Here is a 20,418-nt window from a genome sequence, read left to right on the forward strand (position 1 = left end):
CCAGTGTTGGTATGGAGTCCTGGGGTGGTGCTGTGGGTTAATACGCCAGACTGCAAAGCCATTTGAATTGCGAGGTCGGCAATTCAAGCTCACCAGTCACTCCTCGGAAACCCTACACAGGGTCGCTATGGGTCGGAACCAACTTGACAGCAGTTAACAACAAATGTTGGTATAAATGCCTTTTCCTCTGCCTGATGAATTGTGGCTATCAATAGTGCTTAATATTATCAAGGATCACCACTGTTGGAAAATTGCCTTTTTTGGCTACTCTAAAAGCCATTCCTCATAACCCCTTCTGTTGAAGCTTCTCATGGTCTCTAAGGGGATTCGTTTTGGCTCCTCCCTACTGGAGTGTCTGGGGTGGGAGGAGCTGGATGCTGGCCATTAACAGAGGAAATTTGTTCCTGCTTCTTTTGTAAACTGGGTTTTGCTGCCCCAATTCTACTTGAGTCTAGCTCTCCTGGTCTCTAATAGCTAATGGCTAGGAAAGAAGATGCTTAACGCAGCAGGGTCCCACTCTTGTCTTCCAGTGTCCCCCTTGCCGAAGCCTCACCCGGGTCCTGGTGGAATCCTACCGGAAGATCAAGGAGGCAGGCCAGAAATTTGAGATCATCTTTGTGAGTGCAGACAGGTAAGGTGTGCTGGTTCAGCCCGAAGGACGACTTCCCTTCTCATTTCTTTCCTGTGGGAGAAGACATAGCTGAGATTATGGTTCACATACACACTCCTGTCATTTTCTGAAGAGAGGTCAAGAGAAGGCTGTCCTTGCTGTCGATACTGGGTTGTTTGGGGAGTAGAATGCATTTTTCTGATGGGCCCAGCTTCTTGGATGGTGATAGAAGAATACCAAGGTAGGGAGAGGAGTGGGTTTGGACACCTATCTTGGATCGAATATGCAGCCCTTTTTTCTTAGTTATGGCCATGTTCGTTGTCTTGGTTGCACATGGATGAGGAAGCATAAAACCAAGAAGCCCAGAAATCCTTCCTAAAGGAAGTCAGGACCTTTCAGCCTGCTGGGCTACTTGCTGCCTTTTGCCCTCTTGCAGCTTTTGTCATCTGTGAGCTTTCCTCATCTCAGAACTCAGCCCCAATTCGGACCCAGCCCCAGGCACTTACGACTCTGCTCTCCAATAGCAAATGGCCAGTCTGTGTGTGTGGGGGGGAGGGGGTTGGATGGACACATGCAGCATAGCTTTTGGGACTGGGAAGCACATCTCACCAGTGACTGGGTCACAGAAGGATCTCTAAGATGCCACCTGAGTGAGAGGATTTTGTGCTCTTTCCCAGGCTCTGTTGGGGGCCATGGTCTGGAGTGACTGTTCCAGAGCTCTGCCATATCCGTGCATGTGAGAGTGGACGGTGTGAAGGCATGCTGGGGAGAATGGCCACTTTTAAAGCTTTAAAAAAAAAATCACCATTATTGAGGCATAATTTACATAGTGTAAAATATGTAAGTTTCAGGTGTTCTGTGTGTTTGACATAAATGTATGTACAAACACATATATGGTGGGTCTTCAAAAACTTCGTGAAAAAAATCCATTATTTTTTAATTCAGTGTTCCATGAACTTTATATATATATATATATATACGTGTGTGTGTTTGTGTGTATGTGTATATATGCATATATATATGTCTGTGTGTGTATAAATGTTGTTGTTAGGTGCCATCGAGTCGGTACCGACCCATAGAGACCTTATGCACAGCAGAACAGAACACTGCCCGATCTGGACCAACCTCACCACTGTTGCCACGCTTGAGTCCATCGATGCTGCCACTTGGCCAGTCCATCTCGTTGGGGGTCTTCCTCTTTTACTCTGACCTTCCTCCTTCCCAAACATGATATATATGGAGCTCTGGTAGCGTAGTGGTTATGAATCTCAAGGTCAACAGTTTGAAACTACCAGCTGTTCCATGGGTGAAAGATCAGGCTTTCTGCTCCAGTAAAGATTTACAGCCTTGGAAACCCTGTGCAGGGTCGCTATGCGTTGGAATCAACTCGACAGCACTTAACAACAACAACATATATATATCAACATATATATATGGTGTGGCACTGCAGAATAATGTACTAGGCTGCAAGGTCAGTTTGAGCCACAAGGTCGGCTCCTCGGAAACCCAATTACAGGGTCATTATGAGTCAGACCAACTTGATAGTAGTTAACAACATACATATATACATACATACAAACATATACACACACATACACATATATGTGGAGCGCAATGACTCCTTAAGACAAACACTGGACTGTGAACCATAAGGTCCATGGTTCAAGCTTACCATCTGCTCCATGGAAGTAAGACGAAACTTGTTGCTCCCATGAAGATTTAAAGTCTCACAAACCTTATACAGGGTCACTATGAGTCAGAACCGACTTGACAGCACTTAACAACAACATATATGTGTATGTGTGTGTATATACACATACCCATGTAATCATTACCACATCCAAGGTATAGAACATTCCCATCACCAAGAGCTTCCCTTATGCCTCTTCTTGGTCAATCTCTACCCCTCCAGATCGAACCCAAACCACAGGCCAGCCACTCCTCATCTGTTTTCTCTCACTAGGTTAGATATATCTTCCTTAAGAGTTTCCTACAAGTGTAATCATCCTATTTATGCTTAGGATAAATGTATGGTCGTGCACACCTTATAAAAGAAAGGTCTGTCCAGGTTGAGAAACGAAAAGCAGGACATGGGTTCATTTGGTGGGATGCAGGAGAGCGGGCAATGGAAATGACCTGGCACTTCAGTTGGAGAGCCACCTCTTATGTGCAGGTGTTTGCCTCTTGACAAAAGCTAGAATGGGTGGAGTAGCACACTCCCATAACCTGGTGTCCAAGGATATGATAGTTAGAAAGCTGGCATCTGTAGAGGCCTGTAGACAGCTCGGTGGGAGGTGAGGGACACCCACTGAGGGTGAGAGAGACTTGTATATGTATCTGTCTCTATAGGTCAGAGGAATCCTTCAAGCAGTACTTCAGTGAGATGCCCTGGCTCGCTGTCCCCTATACCGATGAGGCTCGACGGTCACGCCTCAACCGGCTGTATGGAATTCAAGGTAGGCTTCCTGGGGTACTTCAGAGACCTGCTCGTCATGGCTTACCACCTCTTGGGCCTTTCTTTAGCAGCCATCTTTACTCCCATGAGTGCTCATGCTGAAAACTGACTGGAAGTGAATTTTACGGTATGTAAATTATACTCAGTGAAGCTGTTTTCAGAAAAGGTCTTACCCTAGTAGAACAACTACTTCTCACACTCTGCATAGTGCTCTGGGGTGCTCAGCCCATGGAACACAGGTTCCCAAGAGACCTGGGAGGTGGCTTAGGCCTGAACCCCACCCCACAGTTTTTTATTGTCAAGCAGACCTGAGAAGGATCTTTGGCTCTATCCCCCCGGGGGCTTGCAGGCTCATTGCCTCATCTGCAAAATGGTGCTAATAAGTCTCTGCTTCAGAGAATAGCTGGGATCATTAACTGGATAAAGTGAAGGCCAATTGTGAGGGCTGACTGGGTATTAGTGAGAAAATTTATTTCCTAAGGCTATTAACATTACAACTTGAAACCCTAATAACCAGGGTGTTTCTCAGAAATGATGACTCTTAATGAGGCAAGCTGCATTCCTGTTCTGTAGTGTGTGACTGCTTCCTTCCAAACCTTCACCCAGCCAGGTTTTTCTTGGTAAAACACTTCACTGGCTGGTATGAGTTAACCTAGTTTCTTTCTAGCAAGAATACTACCTCCTGGCTAGCTCCAAAAGATGTGACTGTGCCCCGCCTCTTCAGAGAAGCATGGATTTCCATCTTGGTCCTTTTGGCAATACAGACACACTCCTGGGTCTCCCCTTCCACACCAGCAGACACCTTTACTGTGTCTCTCCCCTTACCAAGACTTACCAAGACCAAGTCATGCTCTGGTCTCTCCCAGCCTGCCTAGCCAATCTCTGTGTGTGTTTGTGTTCATATGGCCACATAGCCTGGCTTTTTGGGCATGCTTGGAGGCCATCTTAAAGGTACAGCCCAAGAAGAATGTCAACAGTCCTGCCTGGTCTGAACTTAGTATTCCTGGAACTTAACCTGTGGTACTGTGTCCTGCCTGATTTCTTTCTACCCTTACTGAGAACACCACCCTAGTCCACCAACAGCATAGCCCTACCACCTGCTGTGTGACCATGAACAGTTTACTTAACCTCTCTGTTTTCTCAGTAAGCTTGGGAGGTTTCAACTTCATAGGATGTTTGTGAAAGTTAAGGACTTATTTATATCCGGTTTTATGTAACTCAGGGTCCCTACAAATTCCCAGCTGGCAGGAATTTATTCTCAGGAAATGATTCCGCAGTGCCAGCACCTAACTCAGGTGCTTGAAACATTGTTGTCATTGTTGTTAAGTGCCTTCATCAGTTCCCACTCATAGTGACTCTGTATAGGGTTCCTGAGGAGCGGACAGCTGGCGGGTTTGAACTGCCGACCTTACAGTTAGCAAACCAAGGCTTATCGTACAGCACCACATCAGGACTTCGAAGCATTCAAAAAGTCATAGTTCATTGTTATTGTTGTTGCTGTTAAAGTTATAAAGTCATTTAGCAAGCATCCTTTTTTTCTTTCTCATCAGACTCTTGGTCCCATCATTACTGAGGACCAAATCTGTTTATTCCTTACTATAATCCAATTCCCAGCACAATGCCTGGCACACAGAAGGCACTTAGAAAAATGTTGTTTATTGACAGGTTAACTCAGAAAAAAGAAACAAGATTTATTTTATTACCTAAAATTGATAACTTTTTGGATGTCAAAAAGGTTAGACTAAGGCAAACAATAGTATCATATTTGGCAAAAAAAAAAAGCAATTATCTTTCATAGGAAAACAGCTGTCCCTGTTGTTACATGCTATTGAGTTGATTTAGACTCACAACAACTCCTTCTGACAGAGGAGAACTGTGTTCTAGGTTGGAATCTCTATGAAAGCAGATTGCCTAGTTTTTCGTCCATGGCATCTATGCATCAAATAACCAACTTTTCAGCTAGTAGCTGAATGCTTAACCTTTGCACCACCAGGGATCCTTGAGCTCTCCCTACCCAACTGCCATCGACTCATAGCAACCCTACTTAGGATTTCCAAGACTGCAAATCTTTATGGGAACAGACAGCCTCATCATTCTCCTGAGGAGCAGCTGACTCTGAAATTAACAGCCCAGCGCCTAACCCACAGCACCACCAGGGCTCCTATTGTCAGTATAAATACAATTACTATTGTAGTTTGCGTTCATGGTTTATAGATGAAAACACTGGATTTGCATTTATCTCATTTGCAAAGAACTGCATCCTCTTCCCAACACCTCATTCCTCTTGGCCCATATGCGAAAGAGAACAAATTACTAGTTAGAGTGCATCAGCACAGCCTTTCTGGAAAGATATTTAGCATGTGCATGTTGTGTGTTGTTAAGTGTCATTGAGTTGGTTCTGACTCATAGTTACCCTATATAAGGTTTCTGAGGAGCAGCTGGTGAGTTTGAACCACCGACCTTTTGGTTCACAGTCCAGTGATTATCCTATAGTGCCACACCAGGACTCCTAGTAAATGCATAAAAAGCCTTAAAAATCAACAAAAACTTTCACTTAGAAATCCTGCTTGTAAGCAATTTGTTGTTAAGTGCCATCAATTCGGTCCCAACTCACAGCAACCGTTTATAGTGGTTTCCAAAGAACAGCTGATGGATTTGAACCACTGACCTTTCAGTTGGCTGTCCAGTGTGTATCCTACACCTTCTCCTGAAAGGTGGGTGAGGTTTTGTTTTTTAATCTTTTGTACAGTTTGAATTTCATCATAGATCACAATTATTTCTTTACTTAAACCACTATAGAGCTCAGAGCTGAATTTGTCACCCCTTTAGTGATGTTCTCAGAACTTGTCATGTGTGTGTGTAACCTTGGTCCTAGCTTTTCCTTCCTTGTTTTCTTTCAGGGTGATATTTTCATCTGCTTTTATTGGGTTACATATCATGCATTTATTAGAAAGCCTTCTGAAGTCCTTTGTGAACAAAAAGGTGGCGTAGATTTAGCGTGTAGGATTCTATTGAGCTCCCACCACACTGCCCAGTGCTTGCTGTGCTAAGCCCCTTGGAAAATTACAAACAAGACAGGCAATCCAGTGCTGCCCTTGAATAGACAGGATGAAGAAATTTATGTTGAGAAACAATTAAAGAGCTAAGTGTGTTGACATCTGTCAGAATTTAAAGTGCTGGTCAAATAAATGTCATTTTGTATCAGTGCTTAAAACTGACACCTGTTTTTAAGGTGAATGGGATTACACCCACAAGTATATACAAGGATAAATCAAAAAGTATTGCTACAAAATGATGATGTTCTTGTTGTTATGTGCTGTTGAGTCGGTTCCAGCTCATAGTGACTCTGTCTAGAGTTTCTGAGGTATGGCTGGTGAGGTTTGAACTGCCTACCTTGTGGTTCAAACTGAGCTTGCAGTCCAGTGCACTATCCTGCAGCACCACACAAAGTGATAAACAGATCTTTGTTAAACAGAAATCTCAAACTGTGAAGCTATTCTTTGTCCACATACTCTCCACCTAGGTCTGTGCACCTCTGAAGGTGGTGTTTCCATCTCTCTAACCCTTTCTGGAAGAATTCTGTGCTCTTCAACTTACACCATATCAAAACAACCACTTGGCATCTTCATGAAACTCAAATTGTGCCCCTTTGTTCTTCAAGTTTGAGAAACAAAAAGGAGACTAAAGAGGCAAGATCAGGGTTGTTGGGTGGATGGGGAAAGGTTTCCCACTGAAATTCTTGCGGGACCACTCATGCTACCCTTGAAGAATGAGCAGGTGCATTCCTCAGAGCAACTTTCCTGGCTTTTTTCTCACAAATGCTGTTTTTCCTTTTCTTAAAACTTCTTCCTAGTAAACCCCATGATCATCCTGCGTCCTTTGATAAAATCTATCAAGATTACCTCTGTTTGTTATTGTTTAGTGCCATCTTGTTAGTTCCAACACATAGTGACCCCATGCACAACAGAATGAAACACGTCCCGGTCCTATGCTGTCCTCACAGTGTTTGAGACTGTTCCTGCTGCCACTATGTCGGTCCATCTTGTTGGGGGTCGTCCTCTCTTTTGCTGATCTTCCACTTTCTCAAGCACATTGTCCTTTTCCAGGGACGGGTCCTGCCTGATAATAGATCTAAAGTGCAAGGGATGAAGTCTTGTCTCGCCATACTCGCTTCTAAGGAGCATTCTGGCTATGCTTCTTCCAACACAAATTTGTTTGTTCTTTTGGCTGTCCATGGTACTTTCAGTATCCATCACCATAACCTTAATTAAATACATTGGTTCTTCTACTGTCTTCTTTATTCATTACTGTCCAGCGCATTAACCCACATTGCAATGCTAAGGGTGTGGTGGGGTCACCTAAAACAATTAGCAAAGGACAACCTTTATGATGCATACCCAGTTGGCGTGTCAGCCTGTGCCCTTGCTGTGCTTCGAGATGCTCTGAGAGATGGGTGGGGAGGGGGCAGAGAAAGCAGGAGGAGAACTCGAGAACTTCACTATTAAACAAGGTGTTTGGACAGTGCTGCAAAGACTAGAGAAGACCTGCCCATCAAACGCTGGCAAGGCACACCCAAAACATGAAATTGGTAGTTTTATGCCTGTCCTCAGAAGGCAGAGAAAGAAAATCTGCTTTCTGCTTCTCCAACTGTAAACGCATAAATATTACAGACAGCAGGAGCCGCAGTTGCTAGGTGTGGCCCAGGCAGTCAGAAAGAGAGCAGCCACAACTGGGGAGCAAGACTTTGCAGAGACTCATGCATCTGGCGTAACCTCTAAGGGCCTGGCCATGTGTGGATGAGAAATATTTTGTGGTCCCAACTTCAAGGAGCCCTCAGTTGAGAATCTGAGTGTTCATCTGAAGAGGCCCTGTCCTAGGGCAGGCAGTAGCCCACCAGCCAAGCCACACTAAAAGAATGTGAGATTCATCCAGAACCCAGCCCAGGCCCAGAAAGTCCTTTGCCACCCAGCCCTGCACCTGGTCCCTGCTGGCCCTTCCTCATCTGTTGGCTCCATGGTGTACACTCCCCGCCATCTGTGCTAGGCTCTCTTAGCTCCTCGCCTGGCTCTGACTACTGTTCCAGCCCCCATCTCCTGCTTCCTCCAATTCTCCCTAGCTTAGAGTTTTCTGCTGACTGCTACTTACTCTTTTTAGACTAAGCACCAAGACTCATTACTGCAAGCACCTGTCAGACGCTATCAGCTAGTTCTCATTCTGTCTACCGCTGGCCCTTTAAAGCCAGAGATGCACTGAAGCCTGCTGAGATATGAGAGTGCAGAACAGCAACATAGGATCTGTCTCATGGCAGCATTCAGTGAAGGGCCACACAATGGAATCATGTGAGTTCAGAAGAGATGCTGGCTTGGAGCTGTCAAGCCAGCCAGGCTTCCTGGAGGAGGTGGCTCTGGAGCAGGACCTGACAATTGAGTGGGGTTGGAACCTTCTAGGGTGAAGACCAGAGTAGCGTGCTGTGCTCTTGGGCAGAATGGGCAGTAAGTCTGATGATGCCACTCCATGGAGGGCCATCATGAAGTCCTTGAACTTGACCCTTTGACTTTGGGACCCTTTTGAAAGTTTTGATTAAGGAATTAAGGGGAGATCAATGCAGTAGTGACATTTGAACTAGACTATGTTATAGAGTCCTGATGTGGCACTGTAGAATAAGCACTGGATCTTAAGGTCGGTGGTTCAAATCTACCAGCCACTCCTTGGAAACCCTCTCCAGGATCTCTGTGAGTCTGAACCGGCTCAATGACATGTAACAACAACAGCACATTTTGGATTGAATTATGCCTCATTTGGAAATGGGTTTTCTTTGTTATGTTAATGGGGCAGTAATTAGTGTAGGGTGTGTTTTAAGTCAATCTCTGTTGAGATTTGAAAGAGCAGATCAAGGAAGCAAGTTAGAGAGCCCAAAGGAAGAAGATACACACCGCATGATCGCCAAGGAACCGAGGAATAGAAGCTGAAAAAAACTCAGGGCCTTTCCCTCAGAGCAGACAGAGAGCCTGCCCCAAGAGCTGATGCCCTGAATTTGGACTACTAGCCTCCTAAGCTGTGAGAAAATCCATTTCTGTTCATTAAGGACACCCCTTATGGTATTTCTGCTAGAGCAGCACTGGATAACTAAGATAGACTAGAGGAGAAATCCAGAGACAGGTTGTTCACTGATAATTCTCGTGGACACACGGAGCACATACTGTGACCAGGCCTCAGGCTGAGCTCGGTGCTGGGCATACCCAGTGGACATGCTTCGAGGCTAGTCCACCTGTTGGGAGAGGAACACTGCTTCCTCGGGCTCCAAGGTAGGTGGCCTTGCAGCCTCTGTAGCCTAGGGCTGATCTCCGTGCCTCAAGGGGTCACACAGCATTTTCTGCTAATGTTACTTTTTGAAGAGTCTATACCCATGGGCATTAGGGGTCTGGTGTGGAGTGGAGGTGTATGTTCTTGCTAAGTTCTTATGCCACATTTGATATTGTTTTTACCAGTCTGTTCTCACAAGTATGCAATCAGATGAGTTTTTGTAGCCCACTGCCTCTGCTTACCAAAACAAGAAGGTAGAGGAAATTCACAGCCTGTTTGGGAGACAGAGGGGCAGGAGTGCCCAGGAAGCAGGGTGATGGGGTTGGCTGTCTCTTACTCCATGACCACGGACTGAGGTCTTCTCCCTGTTGGCTTCCCCGACAACGGCCAACTCACCCTTTTTCCATCTTCCTCTTCCAACCTCCATGACATCCCACCTCAGTCCTCTGTGGAAACCCCTGCTTTGTGGAACTCTGGCCAGCTGTCTGGTGTTATCTCCATTTCCCTCTTTTCTAGCAGGGCACATCTGTTACTTCCTCAGGTTTCCTAATGCAGAGTGTCTGTGTGTCTCCCCAGCCCCTGTTTTTCTTTTCAGTCAGCAGAAGTTTCTGCCTTTGTTCTTCTGGAGTCTTGTTCTTGCCTCCTCTCTGTTTTCCTTTTCTTTCTTGCCTATTTGGAGCCCTGGTGGTTTCATGGGTTAACCCTCCAGTCACTCTGTGAGAGAGAGCTGAGGCTGTCTGCTCTCACATAAAGACGTACAGCCTCGGAAACCCTCAGGAGCAGGGTTGCATCCTATCTGTTTTTCTCCCAAGTATCAAAGGCCTCAGACAACACTCCTGCTGTCTCCGCCTCCTCATCCATCGCTCAGCACACACCAGCACATCTCCTCCCGTGGCTACGCCTTGTGATAGTATCAGACCCCAGGCCAGTGAAGAGACTGCCCCTTTCCTCATGGAGCTCGTGCTGTGACTTCATCTCTTGTCCTTCCAGCCCCTGCACTGAGCTGCAGCTGACCTCTTAGAGGTCACCAGGGACTCCAGCTCATGTGCTTATTCAACAGAATGTCACTGTGTGCCTTTTGTATTCCAAGTGCTTTTCTATCCAGAACTGAAAACACACAGGTCCCTGACCTCATGGGACTTACATTTTAGCAGTTTCTTTCCTTTCTTGTTTGGGTAGGCTCTTCTTCAGTATATATACTTGGATGTCTGCCATGTACCTGGCATTATGCCAGCTGCCATGTACCTGGCATTGTGCCCCAGGGAAGCAGGCAGGACAGTAGGAGTGCCCAGGCAGATACTGGCCACCTAGCTGTGCCTCCACCCTCAGATATCTTCCTAGTGACCCCAGGCTTTGCTCCTGATCAGAGATAGAGCTAGGAAGAAAGAACACAGGACAGGGCTTTCAGCCTCCTCTCGCCCACTAAGCAGATGTATTATACCTCACATGAGCCACTTTCCCTTCATGGGCCTCTGTTTCCTCATCTGAAAAGGGGCATTGACCTGAGGATTCCCCAAGGTCCCTCCGGGCTTCCTGAATTGGAAGATTTTGATCCAGCACCAGTGAGGTCCAAGCAGGAAAGCCAGGCATCGTTGGCCTCCACTCCCTGTCACAGGAGCCCTATTCTGAGCTGTCAGCCTCCCCTCACCTGGCTTTTACTTCTCCAGTGCATCAGCCTGGGGCAGCCTCCCCCGTTCCCACCCTCACCCCCACTCAGACTCACCTGTGTTGTATGCTGGCAAAGGTGAGTTTCTTGGGAGACTGTTATCAATTAGAAAGATCCTTCAGGAGTTTACTGTGGTTTGAACATTTATAGTTGAGTCACTAAAATACAAATAAAGCTTCTAATGTTGATTTTTGAATCTTGCAATTCTGTTTATATGCCTTGGAAATTTTAGTAACTTCCTATTGGGGGGGGTGTCTTTGATTAATATTTGGACCCACTTACCCACTTAGTTAAATGCCTTTCAACATTTTAAACTGAATTTGTAGGTTTAAACCGTTTTAAATACTTTTATTTATCAGAAAGACAAACAGAGTGTTTTGAAGTCCTTAAGTATGTTGTTGTTAGTGTGGTTCCAGCTCATAGTAACCCTGTGTAATCTCTGTGGGAGCAGAAAGCCTTATCTTTGTCCTGTGGGGTGACTGGTGGGCTCGAAACTTGCTTGGACCTTGTGGTTCATAGTCCAGTGATTCCTGCATGGACCCACCATGCTCCCCTAAGTATGTTAGCTAGAAAATAAGTATATAAATGTAGAAATCCTGGAGTTCTCTGAACTGGAACAGTGCTGTTACAAAATTTCAGCTTAAAAGTCACAAATCTGAGTCAATTGCTTGAGGCCAACCTGCTACTCTAATCAGTCACATTTTCTTAAGCAAATACAAATAATGAGTTTAAATACCCAATATGCAGTTTCCTTGACCCACAAACCATTAATACTACAAGTTGGACTCATATTTCTTTGTTTACCACCACCAGTTGCCCTCAAGTCAGTTCTGATGCCTAGTAATCCCATTTGTGTCAGAGTAGAACTGTGCCCATAGTGTTTTCAGTGGCGGATTTTTTACAAGTCAATTGCCAGGCCTTTCTTCAGAGGTGCTCTGGATGGACTCGAACTTTCACCCTTTCAGTTAATAGCCTAGTGCTTAACCATTTGTATCACCAAAGGACTCCAATTCCTGAGTTTGAAATATGCTTGCTTATTAAAGAAATAAGGAGCTCTGGAAGCGTAGTGCTTACGAATTGGGCTGCGAACCTTAAGGTCCTCAGTTTGAAACTACCAGCTGATCCGTGGGAGAAAGATGAGGCTTTCTGCTCCCGTAAAGATTTACAGCCTCAGAAACCCTGTATAGGGTCACTATGGGTCGGAACCGACTCGACGGCACTTAACAACAACAACAACATTAAGGAAATAAACATATCATTCCAAGCATTTTGGAGGTTGCTTCTCAGCTCATCAAGTTTATATTTGTCCAGCATTTAGGACATGTTTTTAGTCTTATTTACAGTACTCTTACCCTTGCCTCCCAATAGGATGGCCTCGTCACTTTCAAAGCCCTTGCAGTCCACAGTCCTGGTGTTAGTACTGCCTGTTACTGTTGAATCGATTCCACTCATAACGACCCTATAGTAGAACTGCACCATAGGGTTTCTGAGGCTGTCAGCTATACAGATGCAGCCTTCTGACTCTTTCTCCCATGAGGAGCTGCTGGGTTTGAACCACTGACCTTTCGATGAACAGCCGAGCTCTTAGCGACTGTTCCACCAGAATTTCTTGGTTCCAGCACTACCATCTTCTCCACTCTAGCCAGAAACTCCTTCCCAAGCCACTTTTCTTTGCCTCTAAGGAAATGTAAAGGAACCTTGGTGACACCATGGGTTAAGCATTTGGGTGTTAACCAAAAGGTTGGTGGTTCAAACACACCAGCTGCACTGAGGGAGAAAGATGAAGCTGTCTGCTCCTTTACAGTCTTGGAAACCCTATAGAGCAGTTCTACTTTGTCCTATAGTCAGACAGTTGCTGCTATAAGTTAGAATCAACTGTTCAAGAGTGGGTGGGAAGAAATTTAAATGTCTCTAATTTAGCTCTATTTATCTTTGAACTTGAAGCAATTATATATTCTTTCATACTCGTAACTGCATCACAAAACTCTTACAAGTATTTTTTATTGAATCCTGAATATTTCTGAGCTTTGTATGATTCTGTGGGTACAACATGTCATTTGACTGATATATTTATATGAATATATGTCTCGGGGCAGTGGTGGTTTCATGGTAGAATTCTTACCTGCCATATGAGAGACCCTACTTCAGTTACTGGCCAGGCTCCTCATGGCACCCACCACCAGCCTGTCAGTGGGGGCTTGCATGTTTTATGATGCTGAATGATCAACTTCCAAAAATCAACCAGTGAAAACCATCTGCATCACAAGGGTGTGACGTAAAACTGGTCATGATGATGAAGGAACAGGCAACGTTTTGTCCTATTGTGCATGGACCCCCTAAGCCAGGGGCCAGCTCAACAGCACTCAAAACAACATGGATGGATGGATACACACACACACACATACACCACGGGGGTCAGTGCAGGGATCACTTCGGTTTAAGACTATAGAGCTCTGGTAGCGTAGTGGTTACAAGTCAGACTGTCGAAACTACCAGCTGTTCTGTGGGAGAAAGATGAGGCTTTCAGCTCCCATAAAGATTTACAGCCTCAGAAACCCTATGCAGGATCGCTATGAGTCGGAACCATCACCATCACCACCACCAGTCTTCAGCCAACCCCTGGAGGCTGCTCTGGGGCACCCTGGGGCTCTCTCTCAATGCTCTCGGTCTCACTCCACTTTGTCTTACCCAAAAGCATTCCAGTGAAGGTACTTTTTCCATAGAGTGGCACCAGACATTCCCTGGTCTACACCCAAGGAGAGTCACCGCCACCCTGGCCTGTCTCTGTGCCCTGGAGTGAGGGAGTGCCTTGATCTGACATCACTTTGTGTATTGAAGCCCTTGAGGATAGAGCTTCCCATGTGTGGTCTGAGAGGCTCTGATGAAAGCCACCTATCTATACAAAGGGGCCCAGAATCCAGTGAGCATCTTGGCTCATACTTTCCTGAATTTTGAGTATCCCCAGCATGGTAGAGGAGGCATCCTGTGTGCGCATGTCTGTTGGGGTGGGGGTGGAAGGCTCTGCATTTTGAGACCATACCCCTTGACGTGATCCTTTCGCAGCATGGCAGCATCAGCTGTAGCCTCCCGGAGGAGTTTGTCCCGAGCTGGCTGCTCCCGCTGGTGGAGATCTGGGTGCTGGGACTGTGTCAACCAGCAGTTGTCCCGGGCTCACCAGGTCCTAGCAATGCCGAGTGCCTGGCCTTTGACCTTCATCCAGTCCCTTTGTTTCATGGGAGTAACTGGGTTACCCTGAGTCATAAGGCCTCCCTACTCCCAGCGCTTAATGCATACAGGGGAATTAGCAGCCTGCTAAGCTTTTTAAAAATGCCTTTCTAAAGAACCTGTTTAGACACATTTGGCAAAAGGCAAATCCCATTAGCAATTGTCTAACTAATCCACGGCTGTCAGGGAACATGGTGTTCTTTGCAAGGAGGCTTGGTGCCCCTTTTCTCTCTTGGGTTAGGGGCCCTAGCCCCTTGCTTCCCTGTCCCCAGCTGATTGGGAGGCGCACAGCCTAAGGGCTGGATGATGGAGAGCAGCCTTAGGTTGGACACACCTGAGGAGGGCAACTCGATGCTCTTCCAGAATCTAGAGATTTTCTGCTTCCCTGTGCTCCTTTCCTTGTCCTGCTGGTGTTTCTCTTCATTTCTTGATTTCTTGTCTCCTACTACCAGCTGCTCCGCGGGAGAAAGATGAGGCTTTCTACTCCCGTAAAGATTTGCACCCTCGGAAACCCTGTACAGGGTCGCTATGGGTCAGAACTGACTCGACGGCACTTAACAACAACAACAATTATATTCCTCTCCTTTCTCTACCTTCTTTACCCTCTTTCCAAAAAAAAAAAGAAGGATCTGCTAATTTCAAAAATATGGATTTGAGACAGAATCTGTTTTACATGTATATATATATATAAGCTAGTTAGAGCTGGGATTTTTCAATTCATAGAAGGCAAGAGACCGATTCTGATGCTTTAGTATAGAAAGAGCTCAGTATTTAAAAGGCTGGTACAGGCAGGTGGGGTGCTGGGACTGCCTTACCTACGTCGGGGGATGTCTTTCCTTGGCCTGGGGGTCACCTCAGCACCTGCTGATGGCTGGCTTCAGTGTTCTGTTTTGCTTTATTTTGAGAACATAAAAAATAAGAAAACCAGAAAATGATGGAAAATAATGCAGCAAGAACCCATGTGTCCACCCCCCAGAATTGACATTTTTGCTTTAAGTTTTTAGAATATAAATAAGTGGGAGTCTTATAGACAACAGTGGGGGTCCTTGTATGCTTCTGTGGTGCCTTTTTCTCCTTCCCTCCCCTCCTGGGAGAAACACCACCCTAGATTTGATGTATACCTTCCCAGTCTGTGCTCATATACACTAATCTCCGTGTAATATAGAGTTTTGCTCTCTGGGTGGTTTTTAGACACATACATAAATGCTAACCTGCTGGAACATCTTTCTACAGTTTGTTCTTTTCACTTAACAGGATGGTTTCAAGGTTTATCTGTGTCGGCATTGATGTCCTGCTCCTTTGTTTTCTGTACTGAAAAGTGTTCTGTTGTCTAACTGGACCACAGTGTATCTGTTTCGCTGTGGATGGACACTTTGTTGGTCTCCAGTTTTTCTGTCTTTCAAGTGTGTTGTCCTAACTGTCTTCCTTCACATTTCTAGCTACCTTCATGAGCCTACACAGCTTTTTGGCCAAGTTCAAGTAGGCCAGGCCCACTCCTTTGTTTCTTTGGGTTTCTCCTAGCTTCACCGCCCAAACCAGCTGCCTTCTGCGTTCTTCCTTCCCTCGGCTCTCTAAGCAAGAGAAATTTGGAGGGAGTCATGAGGGATCTATGGACAGAATCTGGCAGTTGATTTGGTCAAGGCATGCTTCCTGTTTGCCATCCCTGCTTCCCCCACCCCCCATTGCCCTTCAGTTCTTGCTTGATTCTTTATTTTACATTAATGCATGTATTTGAATACCGTTTAAGAAAGTATAGACATACTTCTATCTCACCTACATTCCTGCCTTACCAGCACAACTGTTTTCACTTTTCTGAGTCCCTTTTGGTCTCTGTCCACACGCATACATACTTTCAAGTACTTGTAATCATTGTCTACATACCCCAATGGTGAATTCTGTGCTTCCTACGTAATGGTGTATTGCAAACATTTTCCATGTTGCTACAGACTTCATCGTGACCATTTTCAGGATTGCATAGTATTCTTTCCTGCTGGTCTTCTTGCACTGAGGTTTGCCTTTTCTCCTATGTGTCCTCCCAACTTCCAACTCCCTTGGGTATTTATTATTCCTAACCCCCTCAGGTCAGGTTGCAGTCTAGATACAGAAAGAATTACTTCGGTGACTAACTTGCCCAACCCCTCCTTCACTTTTCCCAGGGGGTGGAAGGCTTGCAGCTCTCTGCCCCAGGTCCTCCACCTCCTTCAAAACTCTGTTTCCCAGGCCCTAGAAAAGCAACCAAACTAAACTGCAGGACCTCCTAGTCTGCAGGGCTCTCAAATGATTCTCTGGGGCTCCTCCCAGGAGAAAACCAGTAGACTTCTTAGACCTTGTTTCTACTCCTCTAGGTTTTGAGAGAAATGGTGAAAAGGATTCTTGGGCATTGCTTGTGGCCTGGCCCAACACCCCAGAGCAGGGGACCAGACAGGATTTGGATCTGAAGTCCCCTGTAGGAACAAAGAGCAGCAGTTCAGGTTGGGGTAGGGTAGTAAAGAAGTGTCAACCTCACCCTGTGAGCCAGTAAACTGTTGCTGCAAGTCCAAGGGACCCTCCCTACAGCCACTGGCATTGTCTTTGTCTTGTGTTTCTTTAGCTTCTTCCATCCAGTTGGGGAGGTTCTGTTTGCTCACCAGAGCAAGACATCAGCCATTGGTACTGCTGGCTTCCGATGGGCCAGATAATCAACTTCATGAGGGTTTTTAAAAATGAGCTTATTTGTAATAACTGCTAAAATTTATGGAGCACTTAACTATAAGCCAAGATCCCTGGGTAGCACCAATGGTTTATATTCAGCTACTTACTAGGTAGCATAGTAGTTATAAATCGGGCTGTGAACCGCAAGGGCAGCAGTTCAAAACTAGCAGCTGCTCCGTGGGACAAAGATGAGGCTTTCTGCTCCCATAAAGATTTACAGCCTCGGAAACCCTGTACAGGGTTGCTATGAGTTGGAACCGACTCCACGGCACATAACAACACTTACTAAAAAGCTAGTAGTTTGAATTCACCTAGCTGCATCATGGAAGAAAGGCTTCTAAAGTTTAAATAACCAAATCCATTGCCTTTGAGCCACTCTCAGCTCGTGTTATGGGGTAGACCAGAACTCTCCAGATGGTTTTCGTGTCTGTCATCTCTATAGAAGCAGTTCATCAGGTCTCTCTTCCCTGAAGCAGCTGGGTGGGCTTGAACCACCAGCCTGTAGATTAGCAGCAAGTTGCAAACTGCTTGCACTACACAGGTGCCTTTCTAGAAGGATCACAGCCTTTGGAAACCCTGTAGAGTGCAGTTCAACTCTGAAGTATGAGGGGGCTCCATGAGTCAGAACTGACTCCATGGCAATGGATTTGGTTTGGAGTCTGGTTACTAATTAATAGACCAGGCACTTTGTTAAGAAGCTTTTTTTGTTTGTTTTTTTTAATTTGCTTTTTATTGTGAATGGAGTGAAGTTTCACAGAGCAAATCATCAGTTTTACATTCAACAAATTAGACACTTTATTTCACTTCAGTGATTGCAGTCCCCTCCACGTAATATCCGTTATCCACTTCCTCCTGTGGTTTATGATTTTGAGTTTTGGTTCACATTGATTCCTTTCAGAACAGTTGGTAATGGCAGGGGGGCACCATCTAGTTCTTCTAATCTCAGGATCTCGGAGGCTGGTATTCAAGTGTTCCAATAGTTCATTGGACTAATTGATTCTAGGCATCTTCAGCTAAGAAGCATTTTACATTTATTCTCTTATTCATTCCTCACAAAACACAAAGACGAGAGGAAACCATTATTCCTGTTTTACAATTGTTTGGGAACAGAGACTCAAAGAAATAAAATGACTTTCCTGGGTTTTCCTTAGACTTCTAACTGCACTTCTCCCCACAAACTTCCAAGCTTGCAAAACCAATGACAAGTTCAAAGCAAAGCACAGATGAGCTACTCCTTTTTCATTCCCTCTAGAGAAGCTCCTTGCTGGCGTGGAAGTAACTTAATACAAAGGCATCTATTAGACAGTGTCCATTCCCTTTCAGTTTCCCGTTAGCAGCTTTGCCCTCTTTGCCCGTTAGAAGTCCCTGCTTTGGAAAGCCTTTCTCCAGGTGGTGAAGAGAAGGGAATGCTTGATGGTACGAGGGAAGGAACTATTGTGTCCCCAGCCTTGGGGAAGGAGAGCTGAGGGAACTGAGCCATGCAGGAAGTTACAGACCTGTGGACCTTTCATTGCCAGTGGCCTGGTGCAAGCAGAGGCTTTTACAACAGGCAGGCTGAGGTTTGCTGTCCCTGCTGACTGCCCACTGCCTGAGTAACCTTGGGTAGATCACTTCACTTTTGAGCCTCAGCCACCTCGTCAGTAAAGTGGAGAGGACCATCCTTCCCAGAGCTGTTTGTTATGAGGATGAACCAAGGTGGTGGCCTTGTGTCTGGCACCAAGCAAACAGTGGAGCAGAATTCCTTTTTCTGGCCCTTCATCCATTGCTGGAGGCAAGCACATACTTGGGGCTCCAGAGCCAAGCTTGCCCTGTGATCAGGTGATGGGGAGGAGCATGACACAGTGGACATGGATTATTTTCCCCTCCCCCAAAGTCATGTGCCATGCTCAGTGCACCAAATACAGAGAGGATCATGCGTTTGAGTAGCCATGGGGAAGACCCAAGGCAGAAAGCAGCTGACGACTTGTCTTCACCAGCAAGCTGGGGGCTACTACTCACAGGAGTCAACTTGAGAGAGTTTACAGCCATGGTACCAAAAATGACTGCTTAGAGTCTTCTCTTAGAAAAACAGTGACACCAAGCCAGAATTTGGGGATTTTTTTTTCCTTCAGATTTTCCTTTTCCTTCCCTGTACTTTCTGTACTTTTTTGGCCCCCACGGACCAACTCGGCATCCAAGGTTCTGGCTCCCAACAGACCTGCTGCTGTGTCCAATCACAGCAGTGGGCATGTTCTGGTTCAACTTAACAGCGATAATTGCCCAATTTCAGAAACACACTAACTCTGTGATTAAAGAATTTTGCCAAAGCATGTCTCATATCGGGCGTCACAGCACAGAGACACTCATCCCCAGATGACTGATCCTGCAGTGGACCCCCTTGAAGCTGGGACCCAAGCCCAGGTTCCTAGCCACAGGGATGAGGATGTACTTTATGTGGGCCCCAGGTCTCCCAGGGATAAAATGCAGCTTTTAGGATAAGGCTTGAAACAGCTAGTCTCTTGTCTGCCCAGCCCATACAGAACTTCTCAGGGATCCCTGCTCGCCACTGAGTGGTTGTTGGGCCCCCAGCCCCCCACAAGTCTCAGCTGTGCGTGTTTGTGTGTGATGAGGTGGAATCACAGTCCCTGGGAACTCATTTCTCTCTGGACCAGTCCCCTCACACGGCAAGCCATCTCGCTTAATAGGTGTGAACATAATGGATTCGTTTATTCCTTTTGAAGACAGGTCCCCAGTGGCCACACTCGCTGTGTCGGCTGCCACGGTAGGTTACCATATACCAGAGCTATATTTCTAGTACCGCGCCATCCACCCCACAGAGAAATGAAATGTCAGTGGAGCAAATTACCGACACAGTGATTTGGAATCTATAAATATTAAATGGCTCAGGCTTTCATTGGCCCATATAAAATTCAGGCACTGGACACTCTGGGGAGGAGCAGCATCTGAAGTGGGGAGGGGACTAGCTGCTCTGAGAGACAAGTGTCCCCAGAGGCAGGACTGAGGCTGAGTGGGATTGAGGTTGAGGGGCGTTAACCCTGGCTGGAGGAGGACAAGGGCAGCGGGTAGAAAGCCCAAAGAAAACTCTCATCTAGACTGGTGTTTTCCGTGACTTTTCATTTGAGGCTTTTGTTTGGCAGCATGTGTAGTTGGTGGGAGCACTCTGTAATGTTCCTGTAGCATGCTGAGGAGCAGAGCTGGGGTCTGTGAGGAGGGAGCACTGCCTCCCTCCTGGAGAGGGGTCCCCTACCCCAGGCTTCTCCTTCACAGGGTCCTAGGGTGTTCCTGGTGGTCAGTCCCCAAGGCTGTGTGAGGACTCTGATCAATCTGGACTTTCATTTAGTGCAGGTTTGTGTGCCTAACAACAAGTGTATGAGTGTCCCCGTGTGTTTCTACACCATCTTGTTAGATTTTAGACCCACTGTATAGTTGTTCGAACACAACATAGGAACACTGAATGGTTTAAAATTT

At 46.0% G+C, this 20,418-nt stretch overlaps 1 protein-coding gene across 2 annotated transcripts in view; it reads left to right on the forward strand.

Annotated features, from left to right (window-relative positions):
* NXN (nucleoredoxin) overlaps nucleotides 1–20,418 on the forward strand; it is a 220,608-nt gene that overhangs the window by 191,872 nt on the left and 8,318 nt on the right. For both annotated transcript variants that reach the window (XM_006863212.1, XM_006863213.1), the window contains exons 4-5: nucleotides 531–631; nucleotides 2,960–3,066. In XM_006863212.1, the coding sequence (XP_006863274.1) occupies nucleotides 531–631; nucleotides 2,960–3,066 (208 nt within the window). The remainder of the gene's footprint in view (nucleotides 1–530; nucleotides 632–2,959; nucleotides 3,067–20,418) is intronic.

The sequence above is a fragment of the Chrysochloris asiatica genome, unplaced genomic scaffold, assembly GCF_000296735.1.
Source record: "Chrysochloris asiatica unplaced genomic scaffold, ChrAsi1.0 scaffold00054, whole genome shotgun sequence".
NCBI lineage: Eukaryota > Metazoa > Chordata > Mammalia > Afrosoricida > Chrysochloridae > Chrysochloris > Chrysochloris asiatica.